Consider the following 20,291-nt stretch of genomic DNA (forward strand, 5'->3'; position numbering starts at 1 on the left):
CTGGAGAGATTGCTCAGTGGCACTTGCCTGCAAAGACGAAGGACCAGAGTATGATTCTTCAATACCCATATAAAGCCAGATGCACAGAGTAGCACAGGCATCTGGTATTCATTTGCAGTGGCTGGGTGTCCTGGTGTACCCTTTCTATCCACCCACCTATCTTTCTATCTGTCTACCTATCTGCCTCTCTCTCAAATGAATCAATAAGTAAAATAGTTTAAAAATTAAAAAATAAATAAAATGGAACTTTTAAAAAACCTTTATTGCTAACCACTGTACATACTGACAATATTCCATGATCATAATCCCCTCCCACCATCCTCCTCTTCCCCTCCAAAAGTGAATCCTTTCTGTACACAGGTAAAATCTGAATAAAATCCGTAGTTTTAATTTTACCAAATAGCAATGCTTGATGATAAAACTACCACACTAGGGTTAGAGAGATGGCTTAGCCATTAAAGTCATTTGCCTGTAAAGCCTCCCAGCCCAAGTTCAATATAATCCAGTACCCATGTAAAGACAACTGCAAAGTGGCTCATACATCTGGGGTTCATTTGTAGTGGCACAAGATCCTGGTGTACACACACATGCACACATGCACACACACATACATATACGTAAATCAAATTGAAAATAACAAAGGTACAGGAAAACAATTCAAAAAGGTTTCACCAAAATAATTATTTTTATGTACAACATTTATGCTCCTAAAAACTTAAATTATCATTAGCCTAGTTATTAACCCAAGAGAAACTATAAGAAATGCTGCATAGGAATGTTAAGACCAGCATTGTTTGTAACAACCTCAAAACTGGAAATAATCTAAATGTCTATCAACAGATGAAGGGATAAATAACTGTGGTATATCTAGAAAATAAAATGTAATGCAGCATTAACAATTCTATTTTAAAATTGATGAGACTTGAATAGAAATTTATCTGAAGCAGATGTACAAATGGCCAGCAACTGTATGAAAAGCTCAAAAGCGTTAGTTATCACTGAAATACAAATTGAAACTACAATGAAATAGCACTTTATGCCCATTGACTGGCCATAAAAACTAATAACAGAGATGCTGAGGATCTAGCTCAGTTGGTAGCAAACACAAGGCCCTGGGTTCAATCCTCAGTGCTGTGTAAACCACTCATGGTAGTGTATACTGTAACCCCAGCATTCATAAGGTAAAGGCAGGAGGACTAGAAATTCAAGGTCATCCTCAGCTATATAACTAGTTGGAGACCAGCTTGGGCCACATGAGACCCTGTCTCAACAAATAGTAGTAGTATAGGAGTAATAATAATGAGTATTATCCAGGAGTGGTAGCACATACCTTTGATCCCAGCACTCAGGAGGCAGAGGTAGATGGATGGCCGTGAGTTCGAGGCCACCTTGAGACTACATAGCAAATTCCAGGTCAGCCTGAGTTAGAGAGAGAACCTACCTCGAAAAACCAAAATAATAATAATAATGATAATGAGTATTTATATAATGTAAAATAGTGCACTTTGGAAAGTAATCAGGAGGTCCCTCAACAAATTAAACATAGAATTACCATTTAACCAAACAATTCTACTCCAAGATACATCCCCAAAACAACTGGCAACAGATGCTTAACTAAAAACTTGTACACAAATATTCATAGCAGCACTATTCACAGTAGCCCAAAGTGGAGCAACCCAATGCCCATCAATATACAAACGGATAAGCAAAATATTGTGTACCCATACAATGACATGATAGTGTGGTAACAGTGGAGCCTTCAGGAGGTGGGGCTTAGTGGGAGGTATTTAGGTAATAAGGGATGCTGGTTCAGAAGTTGTTTTTGAATATTTTATTTGCATTCCCATTTGAGAGAGAGAAATAGGCAGAGAGAGAGAGACAGAGAGAGAGAGAGCACTCCAGGGCCTACAGTCGTTACAAACGAACCCCAGATGTGTGTATCCCCTTGTACATCTGGCTTATGTGGGTCCTAGGGAATTGAACCTGGGTCCTTTGGCTTTGCTGGCAAGTGCCTTAACTGCTAAGCCATTTCCCCAGCCCCAGAAAGTTTTAATATAGTCCTCCTGGGCTCCCAATCAGTCCCCCCAAGAACAAGCTACTACGACTGGAGGCCACCCCACACGCTTGCCATCTTCTTCAGGCTGCTGTTGTACAACTTCTCTGCCATGGGCGACACAGCCAAGGAGCGCCTCACCAGCAGCCAAACCAATGAGGCCTCTAGATTTTGTACTTTCACCTCCATAATTAAATGAAGCCCTTCATAAAGCAATGGAGGCTTGGGTATTTTGTGGTGACAACAAAAGATGGACAGAGGTGTTATGTATGTTTTTAATACAAAATTTAAAAATATTATTTCTGGGCTAAGGAAATGGCTAGGTGGTTAAGAGTACTTGCTGCTTAAGCATGAGGGTGTAGATAGCCAAGTTCAACTCCCCAGAATGCACATAAAAAGCTGGGTGGGGCTGGAGAGATTGCCTAATGGTCAAGGTACATGCCTGCAAAGCCTAAGGACCCAGGTTCGATTCTCCAGGACCCACGTAAGCCAGATGCACAAGGTCTGGAGTTTGTTCGCAGTAGCTAGAAGCCCTGGCATGCCCATTCTCTCTCCCTCCTCCCCGTCATAAACAAATAAATAAATGGAAATCTTTATTTAAGAAAAAGCTGGATGTGTCCACCAGTTCCAGGTTGAGGGACAGACCTCTGATTCAAGGCAGGACATAGGTGAACTAGAGAGGCTTACCTGAAGTTTTCCTCTGGCCTCTAAATTCACACACCGGTGTGTGCATTTATACACACACACATGTGCATACACCACACCACACATACTATACACACAAAAAAATTATTTCCAAATGAAATCATTGTGCTACGTAAAAGTTTATCCCTAGCCAGGAGTGGTGGCTCACTCCTTTAATCTCAGCACTTAGGAGGCAGAGATAGGAAGACTGTGTGAGTTCCAGGATACCGTGTGAGTACACAGTGAATTCCAGGTTTGCCTGGGATAGAGTGAGACCCTGCCTCAAAAAAAAAAAAAAAAAAAAAAAAAAAAGTTTACTTCTGCCAAAAAGTGCATAATTTGATTTGTTTCCATAAAACTCTAGAAAACACAAACTAACATAGAGCAATGAAAGGCAGATTAGCTGATACAGTGCTCTGAGGATTAAATTACCAAGGCAGAAACAAATTTGAGGGTAATACGTTAACAGGCTAAAGAGATGGCTCAGTGACTAAAGGTGCTTGCTTGAAAAGCCTGATGGTCTGAGTTCGGTTAAAGCCACTTAAAGCCAGATTCACAAAGTAGCACCTGTGTCTGGAGTCCAGGCGCTTTGGCAGAAGGTCCTGAAGTATGCTCAATCCCCCCGCCCCCCAGCCTCTCTCTCTCTCTTTCCTTTTCTCTCAAATAAATGGATAAATATTTTTAAATGTCTGTAATCTCCATTGTCTGATGCTGATGGATGTGTTAAGTACAGCTTCAGGGCCTTCAATTCTACCTCTGTAAACCTGGGGGGAAATCTTTTAGTTTTATAAATTATCATTGCACCACTGAATTATAGAACTCTTGAATTTCTGCTTGGAGGAGGCCACTTCTTTTGAGGACTGTCACTGTAAACCCTTTTTCAGATCAAAAGGAAACTATTATTTCCGATTTGCTGATTCGCGTCATTGTAGTTTTTATTCCCCATGGCTTCTCAAAGATGAGAGCACCCGCAATCTCACCTGCAAAGACGCTTCAACAAGCTCTGGCTGAAGCCACAGCGAGCCCGGAGTGGCCAAGATTCAAGGCAGGAATTCCTTCTGCTATTAATAGAGTCTGAGATGCTTGAATCATTGCTGAATCCTGGTTTTCTGAATTGGTTCAAAAATGGTTTGATAGAACTTGGCACTCACTTTGCAAATTAAACTACCCTATCTATTATTATTTCAGCACATGCTGAGGGATTACAAGTGTTTATACACTCTCTGCTCGGTGAGCATCAAGTTCAGGTCTCACCTAACATGCACAGTAAGCACAATAGATCAGTGAATCAAATGCCAGAGGCAAATTTGTTCATGGAATTTAAATTGCAATACAGATTTCACTTTAAACCAAAGGCATACTAAAGGTACAAAAAGTAAAAAGCTTATTTCTAGACTGCTCAGTTTGTCTCAAATTAAATTTGAAATTTTTAAAAAAGATTTTAGTGTATTGAGAGATTGAGAGAATGGGCATGCCAGGGTCTCTTGCCACTGCAGATGAACTCTGGACACATGCGCCACTTTGTGCATCTGGCTTTACATGGGTACTGGGTAATAAATAGAACCCAGGCCATAGACTTTGCAAGAAATTACCTTTAACCCTTGAACTATCTTCTCAGCCCCTCAAATTAAATTTGACCCACTTTCTGATTTGTTTCAGTCATTGTTTTTCCATAGTATATTTTCCTAAGCAAATGGGTTTTATAGACACACATATTCACCCAGAAATGATTTGATCACTTGGGCTTCCATGACATTCTCCCTTCTCAGGCCCCACCCGTGCTTTTGTAAGCTTTCCTTGCAGCTTTCCAGAGGACTGACTGTAAGGTTGTGACTCAGCTCCTTCATCTAGAAAGTGGGGAGAGTAACAGCTCTTACTTCACAAGACTATTGTTGAGCTAAAGCAGTAAGTGGCGTTAAAGCCCGTGAAGTCCTCTGCACAGGGGCTGGCATGCAGAAGCCCTCAGTGAGGCCCACATTCCTGTCCTTTATCACTGTTGTGCCCTTTGGGTAGGCGGGCACTGGGTTCGCGGTTGGTGGTGGCGGAGCTGGGTTGGGTACACGGAGACGGAGCACACCTGCTACTGATTCTGACACATGCCCACCTTCCCCACCCACACATAGTTTCTGTATGAAAATCAGCATACAAAACTAGAACAGGCAAAAATAGAGTGTAACTTAAATCTAAAAAGCATGAGCGGACCCAGGCCAGCTCCAGACACACCCAGTGTAAGCTGCGAGGTGACTAAGTCATCGGTCACTTTTAACATCCGCTTCATATAGTTATTTAGAAAAAGACAGAAATGCTGAGGCAGGAGGATTGTTGTGAGTCTGAGATAAGCCTGGGCTACAGGGGTAGACTCTATCACCAAATCAAAACAAAACAAAAAAATGAAGAAAGGAAGGGAGGAAGGAGGGAAGGGGAGGGGAGGGGAGGGGAGGGGAGGGGAGGGGAGGGGAGGGGAGGGGAGGGGAGGGGAGGGGAGGGGAGGGGAGGGGAGGGGAGGGGAGGGGAGGGGAGGGGAGGGGAGGGGAGGGGAGGGGAGGGAAGGGAAGGGAAGGGAAGGGAAGGGAAGGGAAGGGAAGGGAAGGGAAGGGAAGGGAAGGGAAGGGAAGGGAAGGGAAGGGAAGGGAAGGGAAGGGAAGGGAAGGGAAGGGAAGGGAAGGGAAGGGAAGGGAAGGGAAGGGAAGGGAAGGGAAGGGAAGGGAAGGGAAGGGAAGGAGAAAAAGTTTCTACACAGAGTCAAGACAGCTTCAGAACAACTAAAAAAGTTTTCATGGCCAAATAAAAAATTATCCTAGAAAACACTTCAATGCCTTAGCTTTGAAAGGGATTCATAGTCACCTTGGATGGATATGACAATGCCCTGTGGGGACAGAATACCTTCTGCCAAGCTAAGTGGGAAGTAGCTGGGCCATGGGTCGAGTCCCATGAAGCCAGGTCTACAAACATTCGTAGTCTCAATATAACACCTATGGACTAGTAGAATCCAATTATATCTACAAGGTTGTTTGATTTCAACTAAATGTCCAAACTCATTTCTAAAAACAATATTTCTTTTAAGTTCCATATATGTCACTGAGTATTTATTAAAAATTCAGTCACATTAAAACCACTAGAAATCTCTTGGGATGACAAAACCCCACACAGACCACTTGTCAATCACAAAGAGGAAAATGTTCCTGTGTCCTAGAGAGACCTAGTGATCACTATGTTAGCCAAGGGATCAACTTTTGCTGGGCACACATCACTATTTATGAAGATGCATATCCTGAACCTGGCCATGAAGACAAGTTGACATCGGGCATCATTCTTCAAGACCACTAGCCTGAAATCTTTGATCAAGAAGAACAGGAGTGGACTGGAGAGAAAGCTCAGTGGCTAAAGCACTTGCCTGCAATGCCTAACAACCTGGATTTGATTGCCCGGTAACCATATAAAGCCAGATGCACAAAGTGGTGAATACATCTGGAGTTCATTTGCAATGGCTAGAGGCCCTGGCATACCTGTTCATTCATTCTCTCTCTCTCTCTCCCCCTTGAAAATAAATAAATAAAATATACTGAGCAGGAGGAGGATGGCTGCAGAGATAGCTTACAGTTAAGGCACTTGCCTGCAAAGCTAAACTACCCAGATTTGATGCCCGGTACCCATGTAAGTCAGATGCACAAGGTGGCCTACACATCTAGAGTTCACCTGCAGTGGCTGGAGGCCCCAGTGCACCCATTCTCCCTCTTGCTCCTTCTCTCTCTCCCCCTTTCTCTCAAATAAATAAAAGGAGGAGGAGAAGAAAAAGATAAAGGAATAAGAGGAGGAAGGGGGGAGGAAGAGGGGAGAGGAAGAGGTGGAGGGAGAAAAGGAATAGTAGAAAGACAAGGAGGAGGAGGAGGAACTCCAACAACATGAGGCCAAGCATGGTGGCACATGCTATTAATTCCAGTACTCAGGAAGCAGAGGTAGGAGGATCACCATGAGTTCAAGGCCAACCTGGGACTACAGAGTGAGTTCCAGGTCAGCCTAGGCTAATGTGAGACCCTATCTCAAAGAAAAAAAAATGGAAAAAAGAAAGAAAGAGGAAGAAGTGGGAACATTTGGAAGACTAAGATAAAGTGATACCATAAGCAAATGCACTTGTGAACCTAACCAGGGGCTTTAAACCCAACTATATGAGAGATTTTTCTCTAAAAACTAAAGGTCTATGGCATACCACCCTGAATGGGCCTGATCTCGTCTGAAAACGATAGGAAGTTAAAAATCTAGTGTTGGGGGGCCAGAGCTGTGGCTCAGTAGCACAGCACCTGCCTAGCAAGGCCCTGGGTTGGATCCCCAGCTCCACGGATATGTTCAAGCACGCGCGCGCGCGCACACACACACACACACACACACACACATGCGTCGTGTTGAGGAAAAAATTATTTAAATAGGATTAATTTATTTAGCTACGTTTATACAACTTATTTTTAAATAGTTCAGTGGGGAGGGGAGTGAGAAGAGACACACACAAGAACAAGGAAGGGACTGGAGAGATGGCTCAGCAGTTAAGATGCTTGCCTGCAAAGCCCAACAACCTGGGTTCAATTCCCCAGTACCCACATAAAGCCAGATACAAAAAGTGGCACATGCCATTTCTGGAGTTCATTTGCAACAGCTAGAGGCCCTGGTGTACCCCTTTCTTTCTCTCTCTCTCTCTCTCTCTCTCTCTTTTTCTCTTTGTCTCTCTCCACTTGTGAATAAAATAAAATAAATAAAATTTGCCAAGTTTGGTGGCACAGCACTTGGGAGGCAGAGGTAGGAGGATCACTGTGAGTTTGAGGCCATCCTGAGACTACATAGTGAATTCCAGGTCAACCTGGGCTAGAGCAAGACCTTACCTTAAAAAAACAAACTAAATAAATAAGTTTTTGAAAAATAACAGCAGTAACAGAAACATAGTTCTCCCAACATAAACCATATCCTAATACAGCCAAACTTAAGTCCTTGGCAGAAACAACTTTGTAACAGAGTGAAAGACGAGGCAGCAGAAATGATAACAGGCATTCCTGTCATTGGTTTAGGAGGAGTAGCATGTGCTTTCTGCCCTTTTAATAAAATATTAGCTATTCTTTTACACCTTAAAAAGTCCATTTTTACAGCCTAGCTTGACAGGTGTCAAGGGAAGGCGCCTGGGTATGAAAGGAAGACAGATCTTCGGGGTTTTCCTAGGAAAGACCTGGAATGAAGTAATCTTGACTCAAGAAGAGTAGAACGTGTGAAGCCTGGCATTTGCTTGGCAGGAAGGCAAACACGAGATGCCCCAGAGAGACCCCGTTTCTTGCTGTGTACACAAAATTCAAGCAAGGCAAGGAGATAACACACACACACACACACACACACACACACACACACACACACACACGAGTGCTCTTCTTGGTCACGTGGTGAGCAGATGAGAGCCAGTGCACAAATGATGAATTCACAAATGACCTTCATTTCTCTGTCCACTTCCATACTATCAAAAGACTAGCCTCACCAGGCGTGGTGACGCACACCTCTAATCCCAACACTCAGAAGGCAGAGGTAGGAAGATGGCCATGAGTTCAAGCCCAGCCTGAGACCACATAGTAAACTGCAAGTCAGCCTGGACTAGAGTAAGACCCTACCTTGAAAAAAACAAAAAAGTGTAGCCTAATCCCAACACTCAGAGGCAGCTAAGGCAGGAGGATCTCTATGAGCTTGAGGCCAGCCTCAGCTCTAGAATTACAGAAATACAGAGTGAGTTCCAGGTTAGCCTGAGTTTGATTCAAACAATACAAAGAAAAGAAATGAAAGAAAAATAGTAAGCCAGGCGTGGTGGTGCACACCTTTAATCCCAGAACTTGGGAGGCACAGGTAGAAGAATCACCATGAGTTCAAGGCCACCCTGAGACTACATACTGAATTCCAGGTCAGCCTGAGCTAGAGTGAGACCCTACTCCCACCCCTACCCCCCCCCAAAAAAACTCACGCCTTTAATCCCAGCACTTGAGAGGCAGAGGTAGGAGGATGTATGTGAGTTTGAAGCCAGCCTGGGACAGCATAGTGAATTCCATTCCAGGTCAGCCTGGGCTGGTGTGAGCCCCCACCTCGAAAAGCAAACAAACAAACAAAAGCAGCCTAGCAGAAAGGACAACAGATGAAACAGAGGGGTTCTCATCCCAGCATGACCAACCACTTCACTGTGCGATTTGACACAATTCTCTCATGTTCATTTGTCTTCCCAGGAAGTTGAACTAAAACAGCTACCAGATGCCTTCCAAGATGCCAAGGGCAGTGTAATCTTATAGACAATGCAGCAACGCCAGTGTGAAATGTCTGTTCCTTGGGGAGGGGGGTTGAAATAGTCTCTAATGGCAACAAAACACACTCACTGAGAAAATCTATATAAAGTAAAATGTATAGAAAGACAAACTAGAATTGCACTCTAATTGTATGATCCAGAGTTAGGACTACTGCAGACATCTTGATATTTCAAGTTTTTTAGGCCTGTAGATGCTGGCACATACAACTCACATACTTTTTTTTTTTTTTTTTTTTTTTTTTTTTTTTTTTTTTTTTTTTTTTTTTTTGACGTAGGGTCTCACTCTGGCTCAGGCTGACCTGGAATTAACCATGTAGTCTCAGGGTGGCCTCGAACTCACAGCGATCCTCCTACCTCTGCCAACCAAGTGCTGGGATTAAAGGCGTGTGCCACCACGCCCAGCACACATTTCTTTAAATAGAAACAGGGACTGCTTTTACACATGCTTTCTACATGTTTATTTGCTACTACATAGACTTCATTTCATATCAAATTCAAGATGATATTCTAATGGCTGGATGATATATATTTTACAGACATATGATTTATTTTCTCAAATGAACAATATTTCAGTGGTTCTTTTTTCTTCTCTGCAACATTTCAAAAAATATCTTTCTATTCATCCTCATTTGTGTATATAACTTAAAGTATATACACCAAGATTTAATCATACAAGTCAACTTCTTCTTTTGTTTGTTTGTTTTCTGGGGGGGGGGGGTTGTTTTTGAGGCAGGGTCTCACTCTAGTCCAGACTGGCTTCACAGTGATCCTTCTACCTCAGCCTCCCAAGTGCTAGGATTAAAGGTATTAGCTACCACACCTAGCTTTCACCTTCTTTTTTATGCAAGGTTTACAGGGATGCCCAACTTTTTAAAGCTGCAACATGAAGTTGTCATCTACAAATGTGTTGGGCCACATTAACAGCTATCTTGGGATACATACCCACAAACAACAGATTAGACATGCCTGGTCTAAAATATGTCTTTTTGAGGGCTGGAAAGATTGCTTAGTGGTTAAGGCACTTGTTTACAAACCAAAGGACGCAGGTTCAATTTCCCAGTACCCATGTAAGCCAGATGTACAAAGCAAATAATCATTTTCAGTGGCTAAAGGCCCTAGTACATTCATTTTCTCTCCCTCCCTCCCTCCCTCCCTCCCTCTCTCTCTCTCTCTCTCTCTCTCTCTCCCTGTCTCTTTGTCTCTTTCTAATAAATAAAATATAAAATTAAATAGGTCTTTTCCAATATCAAAGCTTTCCCACAGCTCCATGCCTACTAGAGGAGGACACAGCTCTGGCTAAGGCACACTTGTCCTTCAGGGACATGGAAACTTTCCTTTGGTCTTTGGATACAGCAAGAACACATGAAAACCTGAGGCCCAGCTTGGGGGAAATTGCAAGTTTTGTAAGATAGAAAAGAATGTTTACTGAGCCATCTCTATCACACCTTCCGAGGCTCAGGGTCCATTGTGAAAGGTGACAGAAAGAATGTAAGAGCCGAAGGAAGGGTAGGGCTGCTCACAATGCACTCTTCCAGATACAAAATGACCTGGATATTCAAGAGCTGGCATGCCTGGCACTACCCACACAAGATCTTCATAACAGGAGGAAAGGAGGATGACATCAAAATAAAAGAAAGACTAATTGAGAGGGGGAGGGGCTATGATGGAGAGTGGATTTGTGAGGGGAAATGTGGGAGTGGGGAGAGAATTACCATGGTTTATTGTCTATAATTATGGAAGCTGTCAATGAAGCTTTTAGAGAGTTTAGCGGGTCAAGTGTCAGGTGGTCTCTGCAGCCCATGAAAGTAACTGACTGCACATCCCTGTATACGGAGTGGGCGCTCAGCCACTCTGATGACACACTTTCTCATTTTATGTTTACATTCTTTTGCCCATAAAGCCAATGGCAAATATATTCCCATCTGCTTGTGTGAAATGCATCCAATTTAGACAAATGAAAACTGTAGATTCAATCTCTTAAATTGAGAACAGTATTCAAGGATTTACTTTAACTTCCCCAAATCATTAACATGTTAAAATAATTAGTTTTATAATGCTCCAAAATGTTAAAGATTGGAAAATGTCTTCCTTTTACCAGCTTTGGCATCTGTATTTCTGATTTCAAATTATGTCACAGATGCAAATATTCTTTGTAAACACTAGAGAAAGTATTCACTTCTCTTTCTGTGGCTGCTTAGTGGGTGATCAGTCTCATAAATATGTACCTGTGGCCACAGCTGCAAGGTAGCTGAAGAGGGAGATGGGCTCTAACAAGTGCGTGTGGGATGCAGAGGAAGGCTTTCTACGTTGACGATCACTCAGCAACATTCCTGAAGACTCACCTAATTTGATTTTTGTCAGAAACTGTCCCTCATTTCCAATCCCTGGGGAAACCGTATTGGAAAGGTTAATTTACTTGTCCGAGCCACCCACTCTGAATCCAAAGATTTTCTCCTTTCTGAACCTCCTTGTCAGAAACCCAAGAATTAATTTAAACTAAAGATGCTGTGTTCATTTTACACTGGATGATGTTAGGCTAATCCTAAGTTGTTCTGCTTAATAAGGTACTAAAATAAACTGAAAGAGGAAGTTTAGTAAAATTAATGATATCTTTGTTTATTTTCTTCTATACCCATATATCTACCCCTATGTGTTGCATACACACACACACACGCGCACACACACACACACACTCACACACACACACTCACATAGGCAGATATATCCTGTTGTCCACTCCTGACACTGGAGGAAGCAGGTCTGTTGCTGGACCATCATGGCAAATGTCTAAAATCTCAGCACTTAGAAAATAGAAGTAGGGGACTGAAGAGATGACTCAGTAGTAAAGGTGCTTTCCTGTGAAACGTAGGGACCCAGGTTCCATTCCCCAGTGGCCACGTAAGCCAGATGCACAGGGTGGCGCATGCTTCTGGAATTCATTTGCTAGATGCCCAGGTGTGCCCATTCATTCCCCCCCCCCCATCTCTCTCTATCTATCAACCTCTTCCTTTCAAATAATTTTGTTTGTTTGTTTGTTTTCGAGGTAGGGTCTCACTCTACCTCAGGCTGACCTGGAATTCACTATGTAGTCTCAGGGTGGCCTCAAACTCTCAGCGATCCTCCTACCTCTGCCTCCCGAGTGCTGGGATTAAAGGTATGTGACACCACGCCTGGCTCAAATAATTTTTTTTTTAAAGAAAATAGAAGTAGGAAGATCAGAAATTTAAGGCCATCCTTGGTTATACAGCCAGTTCCAGACCAGCCTGGGCTACATGAAATATTGTCCCAGGGCTGGAGAGAGATGACTTAGTGGTTAAGTGGGCTTCCTCTGCAAGCATAGGACCTTGTCCCACAGCAACAATTTTTTTTTAAAGATGGGTCTACAGGATGGAAAGACAGGTCAGTGGTTAAAGGTGCTTGCTTGCAAAGCCTTCCAGGCTAGGTTCAGTTCCCAACACACCCACAAAAGCTGGAAGGAAGGAGTGGCAAGAGGCGCCAGGAGTTTATTTGCAGGGGCAAGAGGCCCTAGAGTACACGTGCACGCCCACACACAAAATCAAAAATAAATAAAAGACGGACCTAATGAAATTCAAAAACATAGTCGAGAATGAGTCTACAGAGAAGCTGTAAAAGGGAAAAGTGTTTAAGATGTCCCGACAGCCCTAAGGAGTTTGCCAGTGCGCTTCAGAGCTGAGATGTGATGGGTGGTTAGTGTGATGGAGAGAAAGCAGATGCAAAGTCAAGGCAGGAGCACATGGGCCGGGTGTATCTTTAAAGCAAATACCCACATTAAAGAAGGAAAAGGCAGCGTGAAAACTATCTTCATGGGGTGATAACCACTCCCTGAACACATGTGCGCCCCCAGCCTTTTGTTTCTGAACACATGGAAAGATTTATTCTGCAAACTGAGCCGCAAGTTATTAACACATCGCGAGCAAGCGGCCTGCCTGCTCTCCTTTCACCCATAAAGCCCATCTAGCATCAGCGTGGGCCATCTCCCCTACCGACCCGCTGTCAGCACGCTGGAAGACTGCCTTGTAAGCCATCAGCGGGCTTGTCTTCTAAACTCCAGCAGGAGCTGTAGAAAGGAAGGAAGCGTGATCATTTAGATGAATATCTGTAACGTACCTGACACACGTGAACCAAGTATCTGGGGATTAGGGTCTTTCCCTTCTACTACCTCCCCAGACAGCTGCAGATAATGACTTGTCCTCACACTCCCTGCGCCACAGAAACTTATCTAGCTCCTCCATTAGGTGAAATTTAAACAGAGACCACCCATTGAGACAGTCAAACTATCAGCCCACCAACTGTGCTAGAAACTCAACTCCTGTTGCAATTTCAAAAATATGTCTTCTTTGGCTGCGGAGATGGTCTACTGGTTAAGGCACTTGCCTGCAAAGCAAAAAGGTTCGATTCCTCAGGACCCACCTAAGCCAGATGCACAAAGTGGTGCATGCGTCTGGAGTTCGTTTGCTACAGCTGGAAGCCCCGGCACACCCATTTTCTTTCTCTCTCTCAAATAGATAAATAACTATTTAAAAACTTTTAATGTGTCTTCTTAATTCGAATCAGGATGTCCTTGTCTGCTCACAGGCAGGAAGCGGCACTATAAAGTGTCTAGAATAACCCATACGTTACCAAAATCACCCAGGTTCATTAACCAGAAAAGGAACTGTGTGCTGTCCCACTGATTGCTAATTGTCATCTTTCTCTGATGTTGAAATATATCCCAAGTCATTTTAATTTCTGCAAAGATTTTTAAGATATAGTCTCAATAGCCCTACAAGTTCCACTTCACACCCACAATGAATCCATAGAAAATTTTGCTGTTAAAATATAAAAAATATATTGATTAGATCATCCCAAACTAGAGTATCACCATTCAGGAAGCAGAGCCGTTAAGTAGCATTTTGTGCCACAAGAGACTCCTTCAAGTGTTTGTCTGGGGTAACTTCCCGCTTAGGAACCTCTTTTTGGAGTTAACGACTTCCATTCCCATGTTTGGTGAAATTATTTTAAGTTCTATCTTTCAGTGACACCTTAGCTCCCTGCATTGTAATGTATTTTGTTTATCGAAGCTGTTAATTTAAACTATATGGTTTTGTTTACTCAAGGGGGGAAAGAAAAAATAGTTTAAAGTGGAGTCAGGACCGTGCAGCTGCAAGAAAAATAAATCAAGGGGAGAAAAAGAAACTGGGTAATGCTGAGTATTTCACCTTCAAGTCAGTCTGGTTGGGGTTCCCCCCCCCCCCCCGCCACTGGCTATTGGGACAGGTAGAGAGATCTTAGAGTTCACTTCCAACTTGTAGAGGTTAGCTCTTTAAATTATAAATCTGATCAGTTGCTAAGGATGTAACGAAACAAGAAGTGTATAGAAGAAAAGGGATCAGTGTTTCCTTCTCTCCCCCTCAGCACAGGCACCCGAGCAGCACCATATGTCCTCATTTACTGTGACTAATGGAAGTAATGTTCTACATTTCATAATACTGACCTCTCGGGCAATTTGAGAAAAACTCATAATTCAATGGCTATTCCTATTAACCAAAACTATTTGCAAAACTAAAACCCTCCAGCAAAAATGCCTTTTAAAAACTACCTTTAACTTTCTAGAGAAGCAAAGAAACTTTTAAGAATGTTAAGAAAAACCTTGTCCTCTGTCCTTCCCTGTTCGGGAAAACAATCCTCTCGGATGTTTTCCCCGGCCCAATGCTTATTTTATGTGCAGTTTAAGACGGTGTTTAAAATTTTCAAAATTCCTTCTACAAATGTATGCTATTCCCTCTTTAAAAGGGGGGAGCTCAAAAGGATGTTAGAAACTAGTACAGATGTTAGAAATTCCATCCTCTTTCCAGAGAAGGATCAAATATGTCTGTGAAGTACTCCCACCCCCTCCCCCGCCCCTTCTTATTGTTGTTGTTTAAGGTAGGGTCTCACTCTAGCCCAGCTGACCTGGAACTCACAAATGCTGGGAATTAAAGGCATGAACCACCACGCCCAGCTGGTAATGGTTGTTTTTTTTTGGTGTGTGTGTGTGTGTGTGTGTGTGTTTGGAGGTAGGGGGTTTCACTGTAGCTCAGGCTGACCTGGAATTCACTATGTAGTCTCAGGGTGGCCTTAAACTCACAGCGATCCTCCTACCTCTGCCTCCGAGTACTGAGTACTGCGATCAAAGACGTGCGCCACCACACCCGGCTTGGTAATGTCCTTTTTTAGCAATTATTTTATTTCCTCCCCTTAATTGTGGATATAATTATCAGCCTGTCCATCAAAGTGGTGGACATCACCTAGAAATCATGCACATGTCACACCCTAACAGTTGCATAGAGAGCCCTCTGTGAAGGAGTGCTGTTAAATTATCCACATGAGTCAGGGGAGCCCTTAGCTGAGTAAACACAGAAATGCAGCGACCCTATGCTAATGCTACAGTCTACACGAGGATTCAAAGCTGTGTTTCTGTCTTCATAAACCCACACTTGCATGCAGGTAACACTAGTTATGAAATGCTAAACAAAACCTTTCTGGGGCTAAAGAGATGGCTCAGCAGTTAAGACACTTGTCTTCAAAGCCTAAGTAGTCAGGTTCAATTCCCCAGTATTCACATAAAGCCAGATGCACAAGGTGGTTCATGCTTCTGAAATTCCTTTGCCAGTGGCTACAGACCCTGGCGTGCCTTCCTCTCTCCCTCCCTCTTCTCTCTCAGATAAACAAATAAAACATTTTAAAAAAACACCTTTCCAGGGCTAAAGAGATGGCTAAGTAGTTAAGGTGCTTGCCTGCAAAGCCAAAGGACCAAGGTTCAATTCCCCAGGACCCACATAAGCCAGATGCACAAGGTGATGCATCCATCTGGAGTTCATTTTCAGTGGCCGAAGCCTCTGGCACACCCATTCGATGCCTCTCTCAAAATAAATAAATAAATAATAAATAAAATTTTTTTAAAAAACTTTCTAGGCAAGGTGTGGTGACACATGCCTTTAATACAGCACATAAGTAGGCTGAGGTAGAAGGATTGCTGTTGAGTTCAAGGCCAGCCTGAGACTACATAGTGAATTCCAGGTCAGCCTGGGTTAGAGGGAGACCCTACCTCAAAAAAAAAAAAAAAAGCTTTCTATTTGCACACTTTTTTTGTTTATAGAAATTATCTAGAAAAGTAAAAATTATAATTCATACTGAAATTAACTATGTAACTTAATGCCATGCAGTACTCAGAAATATCTTGCAGCAAGTCAAATAATTCAGAAAAATTATCTACGTGATTTACTTCATAGAAGGTATGTATGGGCTGAGGAAATGGCTCAGGAATTAAAGGCACTTACTTGCAAAGCCTGGCAGTCTGGTTTCAATTCCCCAGCCACCCAGGTAAAGCTGGACAGGCATTCATTTGTAGTAGTAAAAGACCCTGACACACTCATACACACACACATGTAAATAATTTTAAATGTTTGTTGGTTTGGTTAATTTTCACCTTGACTAGTGGTATATACCTTGTAGTCCAATCAAACCACTGTTGTTCACATTTCACGTAAGACAATCTGTTTTCATTCTGACAGACGTTCAGAAACTTACAATCTAAAATTTAAATATCTGATCATTGTTCATTGAGGTTAATAACTTCTTATAAACCAAGGGTTATGTATGACTTTTAAATCACACAATTAAAATAATTTTGGAAGTAAGCCTAAATGAATGTTTGAGAAGGTAAATCCCTATAAAACATTCACTAGCACCAACATTTTCTTCTCCTGATATGGAAAATAAATGCATATCTTGTTTAAGTCCTTAAATTATTGTGGTCTCCTACATTCATCTTTTTTAAAGTGTTTATATTTCTTGCTGCCTAAAGGCCTTAAATAATGTTTCATATACTAATAGCTCTACATTGGGGAATTTGCAGAATCCACATTTCAAACAAAAAACTTACAAGATACTAGATATATGTGACGGTAATTTGTTTGATCATCTTTACAGGTAAGGCTATATTGGCCAGAGGCTAGGGACATACAAGAGCAGAAAGAATACAGGTAACTCTAAACTGAAGCTGAGAATGCAGTGAGAAGAAAACTAAACACACCTGATTAGAATAACAGCACTCCACAGAAATTAACTAAGACCAACCTTCCCAAGTACCGAGATGGACTGTGGTAAAGTAAACACCCAAGGAAGTGTGATTATCCATCATCACACTGCATGTGCTGAGTACTTAAGGGCAGTTCAGAGCAGGTCTTAAGACCAAATAGAATGCCTGCGAACAAAAATAGATTTTTATTATGATCGTTATTATGATGTTACCCAAGTTGCTGATCACCCAAAACAAAAGCCATCTCAGTAAACACGGACCCTAAAAGGTGACAAGGGACTTTTAATCCCCAAATGCTTTGCAATGTAAGATTGATATCCCCATCATTTCAAGATCGGAACATCTTAAGAATTACATATATCTCTTTGAAATATCTATAAAAACTAGAGATTTTTCATAACATCTAATATGTTTTAGTCAGCAAAAATTTTATCCACATCTTGTAGCTCATGGAAATCTCCAAACCCCCGAGGAGGGCAATTCACTTGCGGCCAAAGGCAGGCTTCCCGCTACCATATCTCGAAGATGGTTGGTGCAAACAGCACCTCGTAACGACATAGAAATGGCTGCTCAGATTAAATTATGCAAACGTAGTTTCAAAATAACCTGCTCAAGTTTCAGCGCATTAAAGATGGACCTGCAGAGCATTTGCTGTGTTGCGCCTGGTTCCAGCGGAATTTCAGGAGGGATTGGGAGAAGCATAAACCCCAAACCCTCCTTACAAAGAAAAGCTCTGAAACATAAGCACCCAGACATCATATCCCATGGGCACATTCACCCGCCCTGAACACAGACCCGGGATCTGTCACCAGTGCCATGGGCACTCCTTGAGGACTGCACCCTGGCCTGCAAGCACCAGAGGCCATCTTGGAAAGACTCCTTCTTATCTTTTCAAACAAGATATCCCACAGATGAAATATTTAAAGTAGGGGATAAACATATAGATTACATTATTAATTATATAAAATAATTAAAATAGATTTTAAATGGTCCATTTGTACAAGATGGAATTCATTTTCTGCCTGGTAACACTTCATAATCAAACAGCCATCTACAAAGATTTTTCTGGGAATAAAAAGCTTTCAGTTTCTTCTACTTAAAACTAAATGCTGTGAGATTACAGAACAAAAGCAATTTCGATAGATTCATGACACAGGCCAATTTCAAGGTCCAAGACACTGGTTTAGTGACACTGGTTTGAGAAGGTCAACGGATATCTCCTAATTAATAAATGGTCAAATTGGATGTTTTAGCAAATAAAGTTTAGATTTAAATAATTTTTCGCTGTTGATTTGTATTTCTGATGGGGACTATAGACAACTTTGAAGTATTGCGGTACATAAACTGTCAGTGATATTTAATGTTTGCTAAAATGATTTGCAAAACAGGAAAAGTAAGCACTAAGAAATATTTCCATTTTTAAAAAGTTGTAAACTACAAGTGAACGTTTATATATAAAACATCAAATTTTAACAGCAAAAAACGTAAAACAAAAAAAAAATTAATGGCATTTCAGTTCAACCACCCAGTATAGGAAACCATTTTGTTCTGAAATGTGAGACCAATGTGATTGATGTCAAAGTTGAATTTTCACTTTTTCTTTTAAATTTCGTAACTCGGTTTTCTAAAACAGCATATACCTCACCGGCCATCTACTTCCATTCGCCCTTCTCGGTGGTGAGCCCTGTCAGCACAGCCTCACAGTTTATGTAACTGCCAACATCAGCCTGGCAGAGCTGGGAAACTTCAGCCCTGTTCTACTGAAGCTCCCTGCATTTCCCTACTTTCGCTTGGTTTCTGTGGAGCGCTTAGCTTCCATTTCCCCACACTTCCCAAGCTACTCTTAAGGACCTCATCACGAGCTGGCCAAATCTTTAGGAAAATAACGATGCTTCAAATAATCCAACATCCTAGGCCTTACCCTGTTCCAAACACAATTTTGAGGGAATCAAGTATCTCCATTTTGCTCTTATGTTCTCCCCCAACCCCTAAATGGCCCAAGAAGCTTCTAGGGACCCTCTGATCATCCCAACCTAGACAGGTACTGGGAAAGACAGCGGAAACTTAAGACTCAAGTCGTGAAAAACTGCAGCGGGGCTGAGAACTCTTTAAGGGCCTTGTGGAAAAGTCTACGATTAGGACAAACCCAAGTGCGTCGTTTACAAACCCTCATCTCCCCCTTCGCCTCGGAGTCACTAGTTGACTCCAGGGCACCCTGGAAGGTGATTTCGTGGGTCGCCCGTGGAGGCGGCTCGCACGCGCGCCCTTGCGCTCCACTGTCCAGCTCCACTGTCCATCCGCGCCGGCGGCCTCTGGGGACCAAAGGATGAAAAGCCGTCTTGGGACCATCTCCACTCTCTCAGTTTGTACTATTTAGGTTCAAACTACCCAGCAACATGCCTCAAGTGAAAATAAGAGAGAGAAGGAAAAACAAAACTATTTTCCCCCCAAAATAACTTAGCGCTTTCTACCAGTTTCACCAAGAGCCAGCAAGACACGGACCCTGCCCGGAGAGATGACACAGGAGACAGAGAGAGAGAGAGGGCCAGGACCGGGAGGTGAACCCCAAAAGGGGTTACCTGGGGTGTGCTCCCCTCTTACTTTTGGATGAGCTGGGGCAGGCTGGCCTGCGGCTGGGGCGGCTGCTGCATCCCTCGCGGGCCCTGGGGCGCGGGGGGCGCCTGGACACCCGGCACCACGCAGGCATCTCTGTCGGCTGCCTCGGGACCGCTGGGATCCGCGTCCTGGCTCATGGCTGCTGCCAGCACCATGCGGGACGAGACGAGACGGTCCCCGGCTCGCGGAGAAAGAGCGCGCGGGAGGGGCGGTCCCGAGGCACCGGCGCTCACTGGCCGGGGTCCCCGTGCCCAAGTCCCCTTGTCCTTCTCGGTGGCGCGGGGAGGAGACGCGAGGGGCGGGGAGGAGGCCGTCCCCGCGGCGCCGCCTCCTCCGCCCGCCACCACTCGCGCTGCTGTGGCCTTGGCCGAGCGGGGGCGGGGGACCAGGGGACCGGGGACAGGGGGCGTCTCCCGGCCGGTGGGAGCCGCTGCGCACGGGGAGGAGCCGGGGAGCCGGGTCGCCACCAGCCCCCGTGAGCCCCACGGGGTCGCGAGCCGGGCGTCGGCGGCACAGCACACCGCACGAAAGCGCCGGCGACA

The 20,291-nt window shown here is 43.4% G+C and overlaps 1 protein-coding gene across 2 annotated transcripts in view; it reads right to left on the bottom strand.

Annotated features, from left to right (window-relative positions):
* The window catches only part of Rbm20 (RNA binding motif protein 20), a 242,048-nt gene extending 222,144 nt beyond the window's left edge, over window positions 1-19,904 (bottom strand). For both annotated transcript variants that reach the window (XM_004659350.2, XM_004659351.2), the window contains exon 1: window positions 19,735-19,904. In XM_004659350.2, the coding sequence (XP_004659407.2) occupies window positions 19,735-19,904 (170 nt within the window). The remainder of the gene's footprint in view (window positions 1-19,734) is intronic.
* Window positions 19,905-20,291: the final 387 nt, after the last annotated feature.

Source organism: Jaculus jaculus, chromosome 1 (assembly GCF_020740685.1).
Source record: "Jaculus jaculus isolate mJacJac1 chromosome 1, mJacJac1.mat.Y.cur, whole genome shotgun sequence".
NCBI lineage: Eukaryota > Metazoa > Chordata > Mammalia > Rodentia > Dipodidae > Jaculus > Jaculus jaculus.